At 47.2% G+C, this 22,392-nt stretch overlaps 1 protein-coding gene across 10 annotated transcripts in view; it reads right to left on the bottom strand.

Moving 5' to 3' along the window:
- Positions 1-541: 541 nt before the first annotated feature.
- The window catches only part of plch2a (phospholipase C, eta 2a), a 94,365-nt gene continuing 72,514 nt past the window's right edge, over positions 542-22,392 (bottom strand). For 7 of the 10 annotated variants that reach the window (XM_081703274.1, XM_081703273.1, XM_081703277.1 and 4 more), the window contains 15 exons: positions 22,194-22,314; positions 20,739-20,910; positions 18,697-18,804; positions 15,461-15,616; positions 14,088-14,186; positions 13,904-14,004; positions 13,712-13,800; positions 12,064-12,246; positions 11,454-11,561; positions 10,701-10,825; positions 9,605-9,689; positions 9,120-9,266; positions 8,874-8,953; positions 5,904-6,288; positions 542-3,435 (listed from right to left, as the gene is read on the bottom strand). In XM_081703274.1, the coding sequence (XP_081559400.1) occupies positions 1,868-3,435; positions 5,904-6,288; positions 8,874-8,953; positions 9,120-9,266; positions 9,605-9,689; positions 10,701-10,825; positions 11,454-11,561; positions 12,064-12,246; positions 13,712-13,800; positions 13,904-14,004; positions 14,088-14,186; positions 15,461-15,616; positions 18,697-18,804; positions 20,739-20,910; positions 22,194-22,314 (3,527 nt within the window). In that variant the 3' untranslated portion in view covers positions 542-1,867. Of the gene's footprint in view, positions 3,436-3,828; positions 3,858-5,183; positions 6,289-8,873; positions 8,954-9,119; positions 9,267-9,604; positions 9,690-10,700; positions 10,826-11,453; positions 11,562-12,063; positions 12,247-13,711; positions 13,801-13,903; positions 14,005-14,087; positions 14,187-15,460; positions 15,617-18,696; positions 18,805-20,738; positions 20,911-22,193; positions 22,315-22,392 lie in introns of all 10 variants that reach the window. The other 3 variants (XM_081703280.1, XM_027011278.3, XM_081703279.1) reach the window with 3 other exon arrangements.

Below are 22,392 nucleotides of genomic sequence, written 5' to 3'. Positions count from 1 at the left end.
TTCGCAGTAATGGAGAGGTTTAGCAGGGCAAGCCCGAAGAAAAGGGAGTCCACTGAAAGTGGACATAAAAGCGCAGAGAGGGCCGTACTTCCTGGAGAGCCTGACCCTTTCGCTTTATACTCCGTGGGGTTTAAACGGACATGAAAAAGAGAGAGAAAACAGAACCCTTGTGCAGATCTCACTTGACAACAACAGGGAATATTTATATTGTCAAAAAGGGTTTTGTTTTTTTGTTTTTTTGTTTTAGTTCTCTTATGAGTGAGAACTAAACTAAACATTAGTACTGACTGAAGTACTCAGATGGAAAAGGAATTTTAAACTATTGTGTGAAGAGTGCTGGGAAGCTGGTAAAGTGTGAAGGGAAGAAAATGATCAAAGGACCCATCCTTTACCTCTATCTTGACACGCAACTAATAAATAAATCACAGTACACCTGAGACTGGGTGTTGCTGCACTGCATAAGAATGACATGCTCCCGAGCTGGAGCATTCTAGGAGTTTGGAGCGAGCGCGCTAAAGAAAAAAAGACACGCACAAGTACAGTCTATATACATATGCTTTTACTTAAAAATTCTCTTAGACTTGCCAAGGTATCTGGCATGACAGTGCAAACATTACAGTACAAAGTTGGAGATGTACTCTGTATAAATTTATTCCTCTCCTTTCGTGCATGTCAGGGTACATATATTCAGCAGAATTCCTTAAACTTTAAAACACTGATATCTACTGCAGTCGACAGGCTGTGTGGCTGGAAATTTTTAAAAATAAATCTTAAATGATAAAGTTGGAAAGGATTACATTACATCACCAACATGCAAGGAATTCTGACAAAAATGGAGCGACTACTGTACATGAGTCTGCTGGTGTCACTCTATACAGTGCACACACTAAATATTAAAGGCATACGCTAAGTGGTAAAAATGGCTAGTTTCTATTTTTAAACTGAAAACATTAAATAATATTAAGCTAAAATTCAAAATGACAGTAAAACTTTCACCTAATGTAAGGAATATGGGGAAAAAACAATAAATTATTGTAGCAAATACATTCCATGCATTTGTTATAAAAAATCTCCTATACTCCTATACAACACCAAAGAGATGCATTGGTATTTGATCAAGTAATAGTAAACATATCTAAAATGAAGGAAGCAAGTAATCGTACATCTCAACAACTCTGTAATTCTCTATTGCTACAGTCAAGCACTTAAACTAAAAATGACAAAATTCAGAATGGCATATCAGTTTGGGAATGCCTCATTTCTGCATCACATGCCAGTTTTAAGTCATAAAGAGTGCATTTAGCGTAATACACTGAAAAGCCTATCGAGTGCTTGGCTGCTTTCAAAGAGCTTAAAAGTTTAATATGAACTGTAGTATCCAAGACTAAGATGGTTGGACCATCCTGACATACCACTCACATTTCATCATGGTCAGCTTTTTTTTGGCCTGGTGTATTTATTATGTATTGTATCTGTTTTTATTTGTTAGGCCTGATGTATGACCTGCAGCCCTGAAGTTATCAAACTGCCATACAGCCAGGCTGAAGTAGATGGTTTACTACAGTAGTAAGTGCATAAAACCAATAAAATATCTAATAAGCCAGACTTCATATGAGCTCTATACTTTGGGTAGTGACTGAAAGACAGTCTCCCATGAAATTCAAATTATAGAAAAAAGAGATAGATAGAGAGAGAGAGAGAGAGAGAGAGAGAGAGAGAGAGAGAGAGAGAGGGAGAGAGAGAGAAACAATGCCCACTGCTTTTGATTTTGGGTTACATTTGAGTGTATGTCTGATGGGGGTGTGTATATGTGTGTGCCTGCATGCATCTCTGTGGTTCATCCACGACCCTTCATGCATGAGCCCTGTCAGAGACGGAGCATGAAAAAGACCTCATCGTCCGGGTTGAAGGTGTTGTAGTGGGGTGGGCCAGGAGGCAGCTGGCTCAGGAGGTCCAGGCTGGCACAGGGGCTGTGGGCCACGCTGCAGGCCCCCTCTGGGATCCCCCGCTCCTCAATTGGGCTACCGGAGGCCCTGAGCAGGCCCTGTAGCCGCTGCCTCTCCTGGGCCTGCCTGGCACGATTGGCGATGTGGCGCACACGGCTCTGGCTGCGCGATGAGTTCCTGCGCAGGGGCGGAGCCTCATCCTTCACCTCTTCCTTGGCCTCGCGCGGCCCGGCCTCCGAGCCGTGGTGGCGCGCGGCAAAATCGTCGCTCGTCAGGGGCTCCACGTCTGTCAGCCGCCTCAGCTGCTCGGCGAGGTCGTCACGGGGCTTTCGCAGTGCTCTCTGCTGGCGGCCGGGCCGGGCGACAAAACTGCGGCTGATGCTGCGGTATTTGCTGTCGAAGTCGCACACGATGTCATCCGAGGTGAGGTCGCCCAAGCTCTTGGACTTGGAGGCAGCGTCTGGGTCTTTCACGGCGGGGGAGGGGCACCTCCTGGCGGCGGCAGATGACGACTGCTGCTTCAGGCCCTCCATATACAGCCGGCTCCACGTGTGACGGCGCTGCGTGAGCCTGCCGGCGTCCCGCTCGGCCACTAGCGGCCTGGGCTGCAGCTCGTCCGACGGCTCGCACATCTCGCCGTCCCGCAGGTTGGGGTTGGACTTGCTCTTGCTGACACGTGGCGTGTGGACGCTGACGGAGGCGGCCGAGCGCCGTTGGCCGTTGGACGGGCCCTGGCTGTCCACGAGGTCCCTGGGGGCCGGTCGGATGCACGTCAGGCTCTTCCTGGCCAGGTTGGGCAGCGAGAGGTCAATCACGGTGTCATTGGAGGAGATGCTTGAAGAGGAGGACACACTGTCGCGGTGGCTCCCCGCCTCCAGCTTGATCCAGAGGCGATCGTTCAGCGTGGCGTCGATGGAGACCTCGGGCACGGCAGAGTGCTCGTCTGCCGGGCACGGCACCCTCGAATGGCCGTTGGTCTCGGTTCTTTGGACGGGAGGCCCGGACTCAGACCGCAAGCCTCGAACCGCTTCCCCGTCGTACAAGGTCTTCAGAGTCTCGACCCGGGCAGGCGGATATGCATCCAGCTCTAAAGTCTGTCCAGTCTCACCATTTATGCCAGCGGCAGAGGGTTTCGACGTATTTCTTTCTGCCTGCTCTGATATAAGGGCCTTATTGCTCCCAACATCAAAGTAACTCATGGACAGGGAAGAGTCGCTGTGCTTCTCCTCACTGCCGACGTTGGCGGGGAGACCCTGGAGGGGGGTGGTCAAGTGCGTAGTGTCCTCGTTCGCGTGTACAGGGCTACGGCAGTCCTCCCCTGAAGCGGCTGTTATTGCTGTGGATGGCGGACACAAATTGACGGAGTGACAGTGGCAATGCGGCAAGGGACCGACTGGACTGCATGTGGACGTCAAAGGAACCTGATTTTCTTCAGCAATGGATTCCAAGTCGTGTGGGGATGGAGTGAGCCCCCGCACGGGGGAAGGGTCTGCAGGAACGAGACAAGCAGACAAGATCTCAGTCGCAGTAGTAAAGACATCTCTGCATGAAATACAAGCAGGACGAGCCGCTGAACTCAAATGCGCAAAAACACGTCAGCCAGCCGAAACATGAATCCTAGGAATTCAAATATGCAGTGCAAAATCTCACAGTCCACGTGTATGACATAATGGCTGACACGCGTATAACGAACAGTGGACAGACACAGATGCGTATTAAACATGCAGCATGCCTTCACGTTCATTCACACACTTTGTTTTGTCTTTGTTTCGTATCTGGTATAAACACTTTTATCAAGGCGAGGACGACTTTGAAAGCAGACGATGAACGAGAGAGACGACACATGCGGAAGAAAGATGTGATCACAAAAAGGTCAGTTTACCTGGCTGTGACCAGCCCGTCAGTTTTGCACTAAGGACAAAGAGCATGCAAGAAGAAAGGAACAAAGGCAGAAAGAAAACATCAGAAGAATACATTTTAGCCGGGTGGGTTTTCGGAGCAGATCTGATTTTATCATGGTAGAACTGCAGATGTTGCAGGCAACTAGGTAATGTATTATCTAATGAACCGTTCTGCAGGAGGGGAGGCATACAGTAAAGATTATAGCAGAGACCCAGTCTGAAGATATGGATAAGCCATGACAGTCATGGGAATATGGGAAATTTAAACACTTTTCTTGTTGGGATGTGGGTTGCAACACAACCGCTCCTCATCGAGTCCCAAGGCGAAGTCCGGTGATGTATGTTGCACAAAGCTGAACTGACTCAGTGGTTTGAAACCAGATAGACAGAATTATAAGATGATAGTTTTTCCTCTTCTAAATATTACATTCGGGAATTAAGAACTAACTAACAAGCTACAAAAATGTTTTCTATAAATAAACCTTTCATGTCCCCACATCAATCCTACAATAAAACACAATTGTTATTAATTAAATGTTTTTATGATTACGTGCATTATGACAAGTAACAACTTACAGAAACCATTCTACATGTACTCTACATGCACTGTGACTACTGAATACTCACAGTGCTGGACTGCACGGAAAAATATGAAAAGTAACTTTGTACTCCCACAGAAAAAAACCACTAGGCTTTCCAGCACTGTCCCTAGTGCCCCCAGCAGCTGGGCTGCATTAGCCAAAGGGAGGGAACTTAAAGAGAGTAGCGCAACTCTACTAAAGTCTACATAATGTCAATTCTGTAGCATCTAGTTAGGAAGAAAACCACAGTAAACTGCAGAAAGTCTGACTAGTTTGTAATATTTCAAATAATGTGGTGCTTAAAGCATCATCTTTCATGAGCAAAATGATTTGATCACACTTACGTTCTCTACTGTAACATAAGCAAGGTTTAATCACACAGCCATTTCTGAGTTAGTGGACATCTTTTGTTGATATTGTAAAGTGGGGTTTTATCTGCACTTTACCACCTTTCGTCAGCAACGCCTGGATCATCAGATAAAATCATGGCAAAAATGGGATTTTACATGGGGGAAAAGTGAAAACAAGATTTAACCTGTTACAGGTAAAACAATACTTTTAAAAAGGATCAGTAAGCACTAAGGACCTAAAAAGGAAGTTACTGGGAAGTCCAAACATACTAACAATATATCTGCTGGGATCTACTAAAGTGTCTACTAAAGGGGGTTCACCTAGGGCACTGGACTTAGGGCACTGGACCTAGAGCACTCAAGTTGATCTTGAAAGATTCATCCAGGGAAGTGCCATGATCTTACCGGCGAAGAACAAAGGGGACTTGCAGCGAATCTCGTCCAATTTCTGGGCGAACAGGGCATTCATTTCTCGCTGCAGCGTTCCCGCCGCATGCTTCCGGCTGTCCATCACGTGCGCCGGAATAACGAGAGGAAGATCCAGACTTTCCAGGCTGCTGCAGCTGCTCCAGTTGCTCTGGGAGCTGACCGACCTACAGTGGCTGCCAGAGCTGAGTGGGGGGCCCTGCCTGCATAAGCCAGCGTCCCTGCATGAGGCGTCCAGTCTGGGGTGGGTTGGTGCACCCGGGACCTGCCTAGCCTTCGATCTAGACCTGGGCAATGGCTCGGGTTCGGAGGACTGAACCTCGGTATCGGCTTCGAGCTCAGGTTGCTCTGCCTGTTCGGGTTGTGTCAAGGCTAGAGGCGTGGAGCCAGCCTCTGGATGGACTTGTTGGGGTGTTTTAGGAGAGCAAGAGGCCCTGCCTGGCCCAGGAGGAGTCGGGTTGCATGTCACCTTCACCTCCAGCTCAGGATTCTCCTTCAACGCGATGACACATTGGACGCAGTCGGAAGTAAACCCTACTCGTGCGGAAGCGCCGACGGTAACACGGGTAAGAACTGCCTTCTTTTCTGCCGGTGGGTCCCGTGACCTGGACTGAGTCGCTGTCTTCAGAGGCTCGCTCATGGCCCCTTGGTCGCGCGATGGTTCCGCCCAAGGCTGGGGGCGGAGTAACGCAGCCTTACCTTTACCGTTGTCCGGCTGGAGCTGCCCATCGGTGCCGTGCTCCCACGATCGCGCCGCTCCTGTAACCGCCGTAACCGTAGCCGCCGTGGCCGTGTCCGCCACAGCTGCCGAGGCAGCGTCCCTGCTGGGGTGGGCGTCTGGAGCCTCCTCCAACTCGCACTCCTCACTGGCGCCCTCTGAGCTGCAGTCTTTGGTGTCGATGGAGATCTCAGGGAAGCCGCGCTTGGCCTTGGGCTGGCCCTTGGTGGGCGCGCTGGCCGTGCGGCGAAGCAGGTGGGCACCAAAGGCGGCCTTACGGCCGCGTAGCACAGCAGCATGGCTGTCTAGAGAAGCCTGCTTTGGGTTTCTGTGGAACAGCCCTTTTATTCCGCTGGCCGGCCGTGCCTGCGAATGGAATGGCGGGAAAGCAGCATGAGGGTCGGTAGACTGAAGGGATCAGCAAGAATCACTTGCAAAAAGCAGGCAGTGCCCAATAATGGAATGTTAGTGATTATGCAAATACAGTAATCATGCTGTAAATGCAAGTTAAAAATAAAAACTTTTAAATGTTAAAAACTGCCACAAAGTCTCAAAATAGCCAGTTAACCATGTTAGGCTTGAACATAATGCAACTAATATTGGGGCCATCCCCAATAACGTATAGTTAAATATAATTAAATAATAGCTACTATACTGTTAGACCAAAATTCCAGGTACCATATGAAATGATCAAGAGACTTCAAATAGTTAAAACATAATATAAAATGTAGCTTACTGGTTTTTTTTTTAAATCAGACTTTATGAGTTGAAAGCAACATTATATAAATACAAGCAAGGCACTTATCAGCTAGTTGTCACTGCCCCGCCTTTATATTGCTGTTCTCTACTGGCTTCAACTACTCATCTGCAACATTACCACTGCTGGACGAAATATTCCTTTTTTTTCTCAGATAGACTAGCCACGACAGGAGGACGGACAACAATACATGTGCATAACTTGGTCAAATGTGCAACTACACCGGCCCGGTGCAAGTTGACACACATGTCGGACACGTACTCAGCCGAGTGTGAACACAGAGCTGTTTAAGCAGATATGGAGGAGGCACACCAGGGTGGAAATGTAATGAAGTGGGAAATTCACAAATACGTTGCACGAAAAATGACACTGGGTTATTGCTTGTGCGTCACATCGGAAACGTCCATCTGATTTAACCCAGAACAATATCGAGGTACTACATTTAATTAATGAGCTGGTTACCTGAATCATAGGTCAGCCTTATTTTGTTCTAATATCAAAGGGGGCATGCAAACAATACATTCAGCTTACTGTATCTTTTGCAAAGCTTCGCACCCAATGTCATTTCATGAACTATGTAAAAGTAGATCCATGTGGAATGTCCTTAATATAATATACCATCAGCAAATGGGATACACATAAAAGCATACAGACAAAAGCATACAAAGAGTAATAGCTGGAACACCAAGATTCCAAAGAGCACAGAAGTGAGCTCTACTAATCTAAGAAACGCAACGTATCAGTTTGGCAATTTCCGGCAGCACAACAACACTAAATAGACTAAATAGATTCGGGAACAGATAATTAACCCACATAATAAAAAACAGCCAGCCGAACTGAATACAGAGAAGCAGAATACAGGAAAGAGTACCTGCTAAGCTCTGGCTCTTCATCGTCAACAAAACAACCGACCATGAGTGACTAAGGTTCATCCGACGTCCTTTCTAAGATTACAGGCATGGGTACGGTGTGCCCACGCCCATCAGCCGGGTCGGACGGAATAGCCAGATATTGCAAAACAGGACGTTCAAGGCCGTATTGCAGATTGAGAATCTCCTGAGTGAGGTGAAATTGGAGGAGGAGCTGTCGCCCCTGGAACGCGGCTTCTGTAAAGCCCCGCACCCCCACCCAGCCCCACCCAGCCCTGGTGCCTACCGCTGCCCTCCACAGCAGAGGGGGAACCGGGACACTGGATCTGCTTAGGGGTCAAATGAGAAAGCTGGCGAGCTAATAGGCAGTGGTCATCATGGCACAACCCATCTCTGCGTGAGTTGGCAAGGTTGGATGCTGGTGCATGAGGCCAGGCTCGGTCACGTGCTCGCGAGGGGCGCGAGCACGGCGGAGGTGGGGAGGCGGACATATGGCACATGCAGAGGGTGCTGATTGCGTCTCACTACACCTGAAAGTCTGAGTGACAGCATCGGGGCTCCTAACAAATTCCTGCCTCTAAACACAGCTTTTCGACTAAGGAGGTTGCACTGAAAGCACAAAGAGAAAGAGACAGAGAGAGCGGTCAGAGAGAGAGGGAGAGAGAGAGAGAGGGAGAGAGGGAGAGAGAGGCAAGGAAAGACTATACAAAGAGAGATAGAAAACTATACAAAACACACATCTGTAATCATCACAGTATCATGGAGACAGTCTATGAAAAATGACATGAAATAATTAACAACATAGAGGTGAATGGTTTTTTATAAGATAGCACCTCAAAATGTTCAAATATCTATTCTATCAGGCTTAATTCCTGAAAACCACAAATTTCAACATGATAATGTAGAACAGCCACAATGTGCTAATGTTGAGAATGTATAACGATTAAGATGGACCAAACAAGCAGTTACCCGCTAAGGTGCCTGTTTACCCAAGACAATCAGATAAGCAGAAAGTACATATTGCATTACATACCAGAATAAAACCTACTTCTGTTCCGGCATACTCATTCTTTCTTGCCTCATACCTACGTCAACGAACGTCTGAATTTAGAAGTTAACTTCTTTACTCCCTTCAAAGCGACTGTAGAACTTTTAGAAAATATAACCTCCCCAGACAAGAAAATAAAGGAAAAAGGGCAAAGCACTGATATTTTATAAACACAAAACCTGAGGATGGGAATAGTGGTGCAAAAACCTAGACTGCCTCACCAGGAGAGCGATAACCAAGGAAGGCTGTGCTTCCTCATAGAGGCCAGGGCACCTACCTTACCAGTGATGTCATTCAGAGCCACATGGACAAAGATGGATGCTTCTTCCATTCCCTCCAGATACACGTGACGGTAACCTGCACGGTGAAAATTTATCCGGCATCGTCAGGTACTGAAGCGGTTAGAGTCACTGAAATTCCACTGCGTTACAAAGCGGGTGGTGATGACACTTAAAGAGGGAAGGGGTCTGTTTCCAGGCAGGAAATGAGCGCCAAAGTCTAGCTGGAAGGGAGACCTGGCTACCTGGCATCATGCTGTTAAAGGCGATGGTCCTCTGGCCGATGAAGTCCTGGCCAATGGGGTCGTGATCCCAGACTAGGAAGCGCACGAGTGTAATCTCTGGCATTTGCACAGTAAAGACCAGGGTTTCCTCCCACATGGGGTTGAATCCTGAGAGAGAGAGCGAGAGAGAGAAAGAGACAGTGAGAGAGTAGAAGGGGAAAGTGTTAGTAAACGGCATACACGATTTTTAAGAATTCATGAATTATTAAGACGATTAGAGCCAGAGTGATGCAGTTCAGTGGTGCCAGCCTCATGCATAATATATAACACACAGACACACACAGACACACGCACACACACACAATTTGATACTACACAGCATGAAGCACCAGCCCCTGAAACGCCAGACATAATGGCTGAGCCTGAACGGGTGCTTGCTGGGCTCCAGAGGTCAGCCACCACCTGCGCGGCACGTGAAACCCCTCTGACCCATGACCGCCACTCACCGTTGTCATCAACCACTCGGGTCTGCTCCTTGCAACAGTCCACAGGCAAGCCAATGATCTCCACTTCCACGAAGGGGTCTATGATCTACACAACATAGATTATATATATGTATATAAATAAATAAATATATGCTTATATATGTATATTCACGCCATTGTTTATTAAATGCAGCAGTAGAAGAATCAGCAGTGTGTGCAGCACCACCACCTCCATCATATCCCCAGGCCGAACAGGGCCGAAGCCCCTTTAGGGCGTGAAGGCCACGGACCCTGTGGGGCGAGCTCCAGTTTCTGGGGTCATCCCACGGGGTCCAAGCACCACTCTTATAAGGGAGGAAGGCTTAAAGTGGGCACAGGTATAAAACTGTCGCAGGGGAATGATCTGGGCTGTGTTGTGTTCGGTTAGGGTCTAATACTGATTAGACAGCTCGGTAATTATGGACGGAGCAGACGGACTGTGGGAAGGGCGTGGCCAAACATTTGTCTGTTTAGTATCAGATATTATTGAGAGGGGCTGGTAATATGGGTGGGCTTAACTGGTACGAACCAGCATTGTGTTGGGGGCTCCATTGTCAAGTTGAGAAGCTTAGTGACACATCACCAACACGGACCCCAGAAGCCCCCCAAAGGGGTTGAGGATACATTACAGCAGAATTCAAGATTTTTCTATTGGAAACAATAGGAGAAGTGTGAAAAACCCCATTTTTCCATGAAAGAAGGAGACACTCTCTTACATGCTGCAGTCAATATATAGTGGTTATGAGCCACTGGGAACTGAGAGCAGGAGGACTCCCAGAATGCTTCTCTGCAGATTGTATTTAGCTTCAAAATGAATGTTCTACATTGTGCTGAAAACCTCCCCTTTTGCCCCACCTAGTCTGTCTTTGGCCTGTTATTGGTAAACAATCGTGGTCTCATTGGTAAGAAAGGGTACTTTGTGATTCTTCTTCGCCGTCGATGCTACAACGTCTGCGTGCGTACGTATAAATGTATGCTGGGGAAAAAGGGAGAGAGAGAGAGAGGGAGAAGGGAACAGACGGGACAGGGAAAGGATTCCAGGCATGGCTGGTTTTCCCGCTCCAGCCGCAGTGCACACCTCTCCGCGGTCTCCCAGCATGGAGTCCTTGGGTTTGGGCAGCTGCTGCCCGCTGATTAATTTCAGCACCAGCTGCTTCCTCATCTGCCCAGGCCGCGGGTCCTCCAGCATCGGGCTAAAGGAGCCTGACGGCAGGTTGAAACAATGAGAGAAAGCAAGACAGAGGTCACGTTCCCATTTAAAGCATATTAGCAACAGAACCCTGACCTACATTGCTTAAGGGGAAGCAGTTATGACACCTTTTCTTTGGATACTGGTGGCACAGTGGTAGATAGTGGCAAAGTTAGTGGTAAATAGTAGCAAACCTATAAGTGTTAACTTATAGAAAGTTCAAGTTGAGGTTTTACTGACGTTCCTCTGGGTATATGAAGTGAGATGTCATTTCTTCCACATCACGCAGTACAGCAGCGTAATACACTGGAGTACAAAGTGTGAATGCACAATACAACCGTGCAAGAAGTGTGCAGAAGATGCAGGAAATACAATAAGTCTTGAGTGTTGATGGGCCAGATGGTGATGGATTGAGTCTGGTTTAGTCCAGGCAGGCATTGGGGGGTGGGGTTGGACACCAGTGAGTTAGGTCTGATTGCCTCTGGGAAGAATCTGATATTGAAGCGGTCATAATTTCATCATTTTCATTTGATAAAGTTAATGTGTAGAAATTCGTAGAGCAATGTGGTGCGCAGAATCTAAACTAAACCTAATCTCATGGAGAGAAATGGCGTTTATTCGCAAGCCGCGCTCTATCCTCACCTTCACACATGCACTCGGGCTTGAGGACATAGCCGCAGTTGCCGTTGCTGTAGAACTTGGCCCTGTTCATCTGAAGGACCCGGCCCTCGGACTGGTAGTTTAAAGCCACTGCACACACACACACACACACACACACACACACACACACACACACACACACACACACACACACAGAGAATGCTTTACGTGACCTCTATAGTACCTGCTTTTCATACCAATATGCTTGTGTTACAAATGCGTTTACACTATAAAAGACACTATAGAGTGTAACTGATTAATTTACTTAATTGATCTCTTTCCACCTGCACGCCACCCGTGCCACTCCTTAAATCCTATTTTACCGACTGTAAACGCCCATCAAATACACCCGGCAGCAACCCTGGCAGTGTGGAATCACAATGGTCACTAACTCTGTTCCTGGACATCTACGTTCCTGCAGAGTTCAGCTGCTGCCTGGAACTACTCATCCAGCCAATCAGGATGTTCCGCACGCACTAATGAGCAAGCTGAACAGAAACGAGGTCTCCAAGAAGAGCATTTAGCGACCACCTCCCCGGGCTGTTTCTGTCCTCTCGGTCCCGAGGCACATCGGGCTGGGGTGCGGACGTACCCAGGTGGCAGCCGGCGTTCCAGAAGGGCTGCGGGTTGAAGTTGCTGGAGTCGACACGGTAGGGCGAGGGGTAGATGCGCGAAAGCTGCCGTTGGTTGAAGCGCACGAGGTGGGTGGGCCTTTGCTGTAGCAGCTGTTGAGCCTTGGTCTCGCTCAGCGAGGACACCAGCCAGCTGGTCCCACCTACAAGCCACAAGGTAAATACAGTGTCAGAGTACAAAGGACACACGCCTGCCACATGCCTGTCACATGTCTGCCAAATGCCTGTCACATGCCTATTACATGTAAAGCTTTCTGGAGGGGATGAGAAGATGCAGCTTCAATAACTAACATAATGTGAATTTTTTATGTGATACATAAGTGTGATTTGTGAATTTGATGTGTGAATGTGATATATGATGTGTGATTGTGATGTGTGAATGTGGTGTTTGAATGTGATGTATAATGAATGATGTGTGATATGTGAATGTGATGTATGATGTATGATGTGTGACATGTGAATGTGATGTATGTGTGATATGTGAATGTGATGCATGATGTATGATGTGCGATATGTGATGTATGATGTATAATGTATGATGTTTGATGTATGATGTGTGATATGTGAATGTGATGTATGATGTATGATATGTGAATGTGATGTATGATGTATGTGTGATATGTGAATGTGATGTATGATGTGTGATATGTGAATGTGATGTATGATGTGTGATATGTGATGTATGATGTATAATGTATGATGTATGATGTGTGACATGTGAATGTGATGTATGTGTGATCTGTGAATGTGATGCATGATGTATGATGTGCGATATGTAATGTATGATGTATAATGTATGATGTTTGATGTATGATGTGTGATATGTGAATGTGATGTATGATGTATGATATGTGAATGTGATGTATGATGTATGTGTGATATGTGAATGTGATGTATGATGTGTGATATGTGAATGTGATGTATGATGTGTGATATGTGATGTATGATGTATAATGTATGATGTATGATGTGTGACATGTGAATGTGATGTATGTGTGATCTGTGAATGTGATGCATGATGTATGATGTGCGATATGTAATGTATGATGTATAATGTATGATGTTTGATGTATGACGTGTGATATGTGAATGTGATGTATGATGTATGACGTGTGATATGTGAATGTGATGTATGATGTATGTGATATGTGAATGTGATGTATGATGTGTGATATGTGATGTATGATGTATAATGTATTATGTATAATGTATGATGTGTAATATGTGAATGTGATGTATGACGTGTGATATGTGAATGTGATGTATAATGTATGACGTGTGATATGTGAATGTGATGTATGATGTATGACATGTGATATGTGAATGTGATGTATGGCGTATGATGTGTGATATGTGAATATGATATATGATGTGTGATATGTGATGTATGATGTATAATGTATAATGTATAATGTATGATGTATAATGTAGGATGTATGATGTGTGATATGTGAATGTGACGTATGACGTGTGATATGTGAATGTGATGTATGATGTATAATGTATGATGTATGATGTGTGATGTGTGATATGTGAATGTGATGTATGATATATGACGTGTGATATGTGATATGTGAATGTGATACTCTTCCTGTGGTATTTCCTCACCTTGGGTCTCCAGCTCCTGCATGGCCACAGATTTCGTGTATTTTACCAGGTCAGACAGAGCCCTGGACAGTTTCATGGTTTTCTTCCTTCTGCAGACACAACCCCAGTCGCTAAATACCAAAGCAGCACTGGCTTGCCATACACACACCACAGCCCCTCTGCGTATACACCCTCCTGCCGTGCGCCTCCTACCTGCTGTGGTGCGAGGGGGCTCGTGATGCGCTGCCTGAGCTCTCCTGATCTGTGTCTGTGTCCTCAAAGCTGGACACCTTCTTCAGCTTGCTCGACTTTTTCTACAGTGCCAGGAGACCACAGATCGGTGACTCGATGACTCAATGTGTGGGTGTGTGTGTGTGCATCAGAGAGGGAGACTGACCTTGCGTTTGGAGAAGCTGCCCATAAAGGATTTGGCCAACTTCTTGTTCGCGCTGGGGATGGCCTCGTCTCCCGTGTCTGTACTGTCTTCTCCTCTGCCCTGCAACCAAGACAGCAACGGGTCGTTGGAAGGGGTCCTTCATCCATCCTGCTCTCACCAGCACTTGCTTAAAATAAAATGACGGATGACGTGTGGTTGTATCCCTCGAGCAAACCAAAAGGTGGGAAATGTCCAAAATAAAAACGGCTCCCAGGTGAGAAAGATACAGAGATTTTGAGGCAATGTCCTTCGTCATGTAACGAGGTTCATGCAGGAGGTTAAAAGCAAGGTGGGCATCTTGTGCTATATACTTTAGCCACTAGGTGGCAGCATCAGTGCACACGCAGCTCTAGCTGTCGCCACGCTGGTGTCGCTGGAGTTGGCGGAGATTCTGCACTGTAATTCTGGGCAACAGTTCAGCCAAGGCTGATTCATTAAGAGTCGGAAGGGACAAATGACTTCCTCTACTAGGTAAGCCACACACCAGCGCTTGCATTTAAAAGTGGGAACAGGAACGGCCCGATGAGAAATCTCATTAGATGCAGTGAGTAAGGACGTAGAATCATGAAGTGGACAGTGAGAGTGCCAGACTACTTCTGAAGAGAAATCCAAAGGAGATCAACCGTCTAACAGATGGCAGCAGCTCCATCCTGAGCGTGCTGAAAGCTGCCCAGCCTCTCATGCCCCCCGAGCTGACCCTGAGCGGGGGGTGGGCGGGGGGGGTGGGTCCAGGGGAAAGGGGTGGGGCTGGGGGCGGGGTAACAAAAAAGACCCTCTTTTCATTACCATGCACTCCGGTTGGAATGCCACATCTCCCGATGCATCTTGAGTGACACCGAGGTCATCTTAATGACCCCAGTGGAAACTGGGAGCCACTGAGGTTTCACCAACATAATATGCTCATGCTACAACAGCAGTTATCTCCTCCGCCAGACCAAGGTAGCCGTTTATCTGTTGGACGGGGACTAAATCATACAGCAGAGCCCGAGTCTTCCCACGAGAGCAAACAAACGACTCAATCCTTCTCCCACCATTTTCTGCAATAGTCCGTCGGGGGTCTTGGGGAGGATACAGCTTTTGACCCACCTGCCCTGCGATATACAGTTGCTAGGAAGTCGCTACCTTTAAGACCTCGCTTTGGATCGTTTCACCGTCCGTGCTTAAATTCAAACAGGCCACGCAATGTATGCAACAGCAGAGGCCTTGCACTTTCAAAGAGAAAAACAACAATGAGAAAAGAGAAATACAAAAAAAAGAGGGAACAGAGGAGAGGGAGAGAGAGAGAGCGCACAGGGAGACGTCTGGTGGGAGCGTGCGATGGTTTCCTGGCTAACCTTCCCAGCAGCCTTCTCGCTGGGCTTGCCTGAGGGAGGCAGGGCCGCCAGGGTGAAGCTGTCCGGGTCTTCACGGTCCCGGATCTGAGACTCTTTCATCAGGCTGTCCAGCTTTTTTTTTGCAACGTTCTCCACATGCTTCCTGTTCATGGACGTCTGAGGGAAGGGAGAAACGGGTAAGCCAGGAGAGAGAGAGAGAGAGAGAGAGAGCCAGAGAGAGAGAGAGAGAGAGAGAGAGAGAGAGAGAGATAGATAGAAAGCATGAGGGAGAGTGATAAAGCGCAAGAGAGAGAGAGAGAGAGAGAGAGCCAGAGAGAGAGAGAGAGAGAGAGAGAGAGAGAGATAGAAAGCATGAGGGAGAGTGATAAAGCGCAAGAGAGAGAGAGAGAGAGAGAGAACCAGAGAGAGTGAGAGAGAGAGAGAGAGAGAGAGAGAGAGAAAGAGAGAGATAGAAAGCATGAGGGAGAGTGATAAAGCGCAAGAGTGAGAGAGAGAGAGAGAGAGAGAGAGATAGAAAGCATGAGGGAGAGTGATAAAGCGCAAGAGTGAGAGAGAGAGAGAGAGAGAGCCAGAGAGTGAGAGAGAGAGAGAGAGAGAGAAAGAGAGAGATAGAAAGCATGAGGGAGAGTGATAAAGCGCAAGAGTGAGAGAGAGAGAGAGAAAGAGAGAGATAGAAAGCATGAGGGAGAGTGATAAAGCACGAGAGAGAGAGAGAGAGAGCCAGATAGAGTGAGAGAGAGAGAGAGATAGAAAGCATGAGGGAGAGTGATAAAGCACAAGAGTGAGAGAGAGAGAGAGAGAGAGAGAGAGTGAGAGGAAGAGAGAGAGCAAGAGTGAGATAGAAAGCATGAGGGAGAGTGATAAAACGCAAGAGTGAGAGAGAGAGAGAGAGAGAGAGCCAGAGAGAGTGAGAGAGAGAGAGAGCCAGAGAGAGTGAGAGAGAGAGAGAGAGAGAGAAAGAGAGAGAGAGATAGAAAGCATGAGGGAGAGTGATAAAGCGCAAGAGTGAGAGAGAGAGAGAGCCAGAGAGAGTGAGAGAGAGAGAGAGAGAGAGAGTGAGAGGAAGAGAGAGCAAGAGTGAGATAGATAGGTTGCAAAGGAGAGAGACTACAAAAAAGAATTAGTTTTTGCAGGGGTGGGCGTATGTGTGTCAGGAGATAATGGCATAATTGCATAATAATGCAATGGCAGCGCTGGGGTGGATTGACTCACCCTCTGCGTGTGTCACTCCTGAGCCAACCTCATACTTCTGAATGTGCAGGTACATAATGGCATTACACACTCCACTTCCAGGCTTCGGGTCAAAATGATTTCAATTTGAAATCACCCCAGCCAGCTGAGGGAGAACATCGCCTGGAGGGTATATTCACGAATGACACCAGCTCCCGTCTTTCCTCGACGACTCGGCTAGTGCTGTGTGTGTGCGTGTGTGTGTGTGTGTGTGTGTGAACGTGCTGATCTGTTGTGAGTGGCTCTCCAGAGCTGGGCAGAAAGCAGCTGAACTCTCCGTGATGATAGACTCACCTGACAAGAGCCTTGCTTCTGTGAGCTGGTTTGTTGAGCCACTGCAGAAGATATTGTTTCAGAACAAAGTTTTGCATGGGCTGTCAGAGCTTGGAGCCGTTAGCCGTCTGTTGTGTTTCAGTTCACAGAGTCCAAGCATCCAACCCCCCCCCCCCGCATGACAAAGCACCAAACTTGTCCACACATGTCAGATCCTATAGACATATACAGTTTGTGTTTTGGACCACATGGGCCAATCTAGTTTTACACAGCGCAGGAGACTTCTAGACTATAAACCGATATTTAAGTCATGATCTTGTGACCGAGCAGAAATGCACCAGGCAGGGATTGTGCTCATGAACCAATCAGTGCGTAGATTTTGGAATCTATGACTGACATATTAGATTAATGAGCTATGGTGAATCTGCCACCATAGTCAGATTACAGCAGAACACAGCTGAGCCATATGATCAATTCTGCCTCACATATGTCAGGACGACCTACAGGAAACATACAGTATTTTCCATATTTCCCATGGAACTGAGAATTATCATCACAGGAAAGATCTGCTAACACAATCATTTAAAAAAACCTCAAAAAATGATTCCATTTGGATTAAAGAGCTTCTCTATCTCATAACTGATTCAGGGTTCACTTAACAGCACACATGATTACCACTTCAATAGCAACCCAGCCATTGTCAGTATAAAAAAGAAACCCAAGGAAACAGTATTGTACCACACTTTATCACAGCTCTTAGAGACTCCTCAGAAGCTACATGCCTGGCTGCGTCTGAACGGAGCTGCAGACCAGCGAGACTCTCGTTCCCCTGTGAAATATTTACCACATTACACAGGGTCTTCCGGCTCAGACAAAAGAGTGGGAAACTGCAGGGGGGGGGGTCATGCGCGAGTTCGCTTTGAGCCACGTTTCAAAGAGAATGAGAAATTGACACAAAAGTAGAAGGTGAGGGAGCTTTCTGGAAAACTGCAGCTTATGTGCACGGAGGTGGATTCTATTATTGGCGTCACGCTGAACTGAGTAGTGGGAAGGTGTGAAAAATAAAGCAAGACAACCAAAGCTGTCTATGAAAAAAAAACAAAACAACAAAAAAACTAAACACAAAAAAACAACACTCCAGGTTTGTAAAAATATGTGTCCGCCACATAATTTCATGCCATACAGAGAACGTGAAACTTTGGATTTGCAAGCAGACAGGAAAAGCGATGGCTCTCTGGATTTTTAGGCAGGGACAGGATGAGCTGAAGGTGGGTCTCATCAAAAATGAACAGGTCTTAGGACTTAGTCTGTACTAAGAGCCCTGAGCGGTTATAAATATAACAGTAGTATGACTGAACCCAGAATAATGTACAATGCTTCTGGGTGGTCTCCTATCCCCTTAATGCCCTGCGTTCTGCTATATTAGTGTGATGCGAATGTCAGAAGTGCGCCATGCGTTAAATGAACGCGCTCGGACGTTGCTAAATGAACATTGTTCTTCATATTACGGCGACATGTTCGTCAGTGGAATTAGCATGATTAAGAAAGGCAGGGCAGCTTCTGCTTAAATGTAACGAAAGCAAGGAGGAGAGACAGAGAGCTTTCAGGAGGAACAGCGAGGCTGAGAAAGAAAGCAAGAGAGAGCGAGAGAGCGAGAGAGAGAGAGCATGCGAGGACATCTGAGGGGAACACTGGAAGAGCCCCAGGCCCTGCAGGGACGAGAGGCCACTCACATCTCCGTTCATCAGCTTGTAGTCATCCTCCATTTCGTCGGCGCTGTCCTCGTCCGACACATCGCCCTCCTCCGCATTCTCATCAATGTTGGTTGGCAACTTCTTGCCCTGCGCGGTACAACAGGTTCGGAGAACAATCGGAAATACATAGAGATGCACAAAAGGCAAACGCACGGAGGACGCTGGTCTGGGCATGAGCCAACGTCAGCGCACCGTCTCCAGCAGTGCAGATGCTCTCAAGACTGCAATGTTTTTGGGTAACTGGGCCATGCTTAATAATATCACAGCCCCCCTGACTTAGCCATATGTTACATAAGCAGCGAGGCAAATTTTAGATTTTGATGTTATATTTAGATGTTTCTGAAAAACATAAAGATCTCAAGAGAATGCACAGACCAAGCAGGCTTGAATTAAGGAACAGATCACAAATGCAGCACTTTTTAAAAAGCCTGATAAAGGGCAGCTGTGTCTTTCCTTGTCACACCTCCAATAACAGGTTAACCAAGCAGTCAAGCACTCAGACGTCCTCTCACTTCACAAATGAGGGGGATAATGAGGCTGCGCTGCCTCATCTCAGGTACCGGCGTACGAGACCTGGCAGGCTTGTCGGCTCGTCCACTCACTTGTTGGTGATTGCTTGATTGACATGTGCGTAACAGCCGACTTGAGCGCAACTAGGTGACACGGCGTGGCGGTGTGCGCTTACAAAAGGACAGAGAGGTCCAAGAAAAGCAGCGATCAATCCCACGCACGGTCTGTGGAGCCCTAGTGTCGGGAGCAATCGATTCGGAAGTGTTTTACAAGGTCAGGGGGTTGAAAGGTTGGAGCCATAACTCTCAGTGAATAAGAAGTGGGCAGGAGAGAGAGGCAGAGAGAGAGAGTGTGTGTGTGTGTGTGTGTGTGTGTGTGTGTGTGTGTGTGTGTGTGTGTGTGTGTGTGTGTGTGTGTGCGTGTGTGGTTTGATGCTTCACAGCATCAAACCACAAGGTGGTTTTCTATTTCCCTTTTTTGTCCACAACAGTGCTTGTTTCCAAAAGCATTTCTGGATTTGTACAAATCAAGCTCTGGGAACGTCATATCCCACAAAGCTCTAAGTCCTGCTCAGGGTTGTGAAATCTAATTTGTGTTTGGAAACAAAGTAGCAAGAAGCATTACCAATGGGCACAAATAGCTCACAAATTAGCACGAAACCCAGTGTGTGGTGTACACACTTCCTCCTCAGGGCCAAATCATAACAGAGCACATCTCCTGCCGTTTCTTGTCGTACTGTTTTGTTGGTGGCGTTTGCTGTACCAGCAGGCTGTGGGAAACCAAGCGTGACTAAGGCAAGCACGTTGGCTAAGCAAAAATGAAGCACCTGGCTATATGGCGCTTACATGTGGTTGTGCTAAAGTGCCGCCCTGGCCAGTACATGCGGCTCACGTGGCGCACGTTGGCTTCAGACCACCAGCTGGAGCGTTTCTTGCCGGCTCGCTGCCAAGTGATTTGTCAATATCATCCAATGGCCCAGTTTGTGCCTTGGGGCCAGCTCTCCAGTGGCCGACGGCACTTGGCTTCCAATTATAGCAGCCAGGTCCACGTCGTGCAGTTCCACCTCACGCTATGTGGCCTGATTTCCTGGATGCAAAGATCTCACAGGCTCGTGCAGGGAAGTTAATGGAAAGGGGTTGTTAAAGCGGCTCCGGGTATGTTGGGAAGGCTGTGCGGGACCCGGGAAGCAGCAGGCTGCAGCTCTACTCTGACCGTCGATGATCAATCTGGCGTAACAGACAGGCGCCTTAGACACTGCCTGCCCCAAGCGGAAGCATGAAACAGTCCTACACCTCCCCAAAACCTCAAATGGGTTTATATCTTAGGCTCTGTTCTAGTTAAAACGGTGTTATGAATGTCTACCAACACGAAAGGTGCTTCATGAATTTGCCTGTCAGAAATGTTTTCTCATCTCCCCCTAGCGTGGTGCTTTCTTTCTTTACTGACTCTAGCCACTAGGCTGACTGACTTGTCAGTTGGTTAGTTACAGCAAAAAGCCAAAAATATTTGACCTTGACAAGTATTTTGCCTTTGAGGGCTTCAGGCGAGGGCAGGAGCCCAGACTCCATAACGCTGATGGAGGACACGTCGAGCTTCTCATCCAGGATCTCCACCAGATACTGAGCCATCTTCTTCTGCTGAGGCACGCTGCAGTGGTTCTCGATAGACAGGATGACCGGATACCTATAGAGGGGAAACCAAAGGCACAAACAGCATGCATAGACGATCTGTAAAGAGAAAAGTCAGCAAAAGATGCAGTTTAGAACACCCACAAGTGGGAAATCCACAGTTTTATAAAAAGGGACGTCATGTCTTGTCATGCTTCTGATGAGAAAGTGAGCAAATAATCAAGCATCCGTCATATTTGAAAGAGAAACACAAGGGGCGTTACAAACTGATATATGTTGAACTAGCTGATGACCTGAAGTTAAACCCTAAAGTGGGCAAAATATGCCCGCATGTCAAAACGACCATGCTGATAGAGGTTGCCTAAAAATAGCACTTCATTAGCAACAACCTTGAGGAACCCTGGCTGGGTGCATCTTGATAGGATTATCACCTTTGGCAACAGTGGTGCTAATGAAAAAAGGGAAAAGTAACAAAGGATCATGTGCACGCACACACACACACACACACACACACACACACACACACACACACACACACACACACACACACACACACACACTCACACACACACACACACACACACACACACACACACACACACACACACTCACACACACACACACACACTCACACACACACACACACTCACACACACACACACACACACACACACACTCACACACACACATACACACACACATACACACACACACACACACACACACACACACATACACACACACTCACACACACACACACACTCACACACACACACACACACACACACTCACACACACACATACACACACACACACACACACACACACACATACACACACACTCACACACTCACACACACACACACTCACACACACACACACTCACACACACACACACACACACTCACACACACACATACACACACACTCACACACACACACACTCACACACACACACACACACACACTCACACACACACATACACACACACTCACACACACTCACACACACACACACACACACACACACACACACACACACTCACACACACACACACACACACACACACACACACACACACACACACACACACACACACACTCACACTCACACACACACACACACACACACACACACACACACACACACACACACTCACACACACACACACACACACACACACACACACACACTCACACACACACACACGTGTGCTTATATGTGTGTGCAGATATACCCAAACTCTCACACCTATTTCTCACTGCATTGAGATATCAGATCTAATTAATCTAGGCATATGAATAATTCTGAAAGTCATAAATTCCATTTGCACTTACGGGTTCTTGACAAACGCGTATTTGTTGATGGTCTCGATGACGTCCTTGAAGAGGATCTTGGAGGTTAGGGTGTAGCCATGGTGTACTATTGGCTCCCCGTCCGGCCCATCCCAACAATCCACTGGACGATTTAGAAAAGCGGAAACCATTTGGCAACAATGTCAACAACGTGAAAGCAGCTTTTACAATGTCTTTCATT

The sequence above is a fragment of the Electrophorus electricus genome, chromosome 20 (assembly GCF_041902795.1).
Source record: "Electrophorus electricus isolate QZ-2024a chromosome 20, ASM4190279v1, whole genome shotgun sequence".
In the NCBI taxonomy this organism is placed as follows: Eukaryota; Metazoa; Chordata; class Actinopteri; order Gymnotiformes; family Gymnotidae; genus Electrophorus; species Electrophorus electricus.
This window is presented reverse-complemented; position numbering and strand designations above follow the sequence as displayed.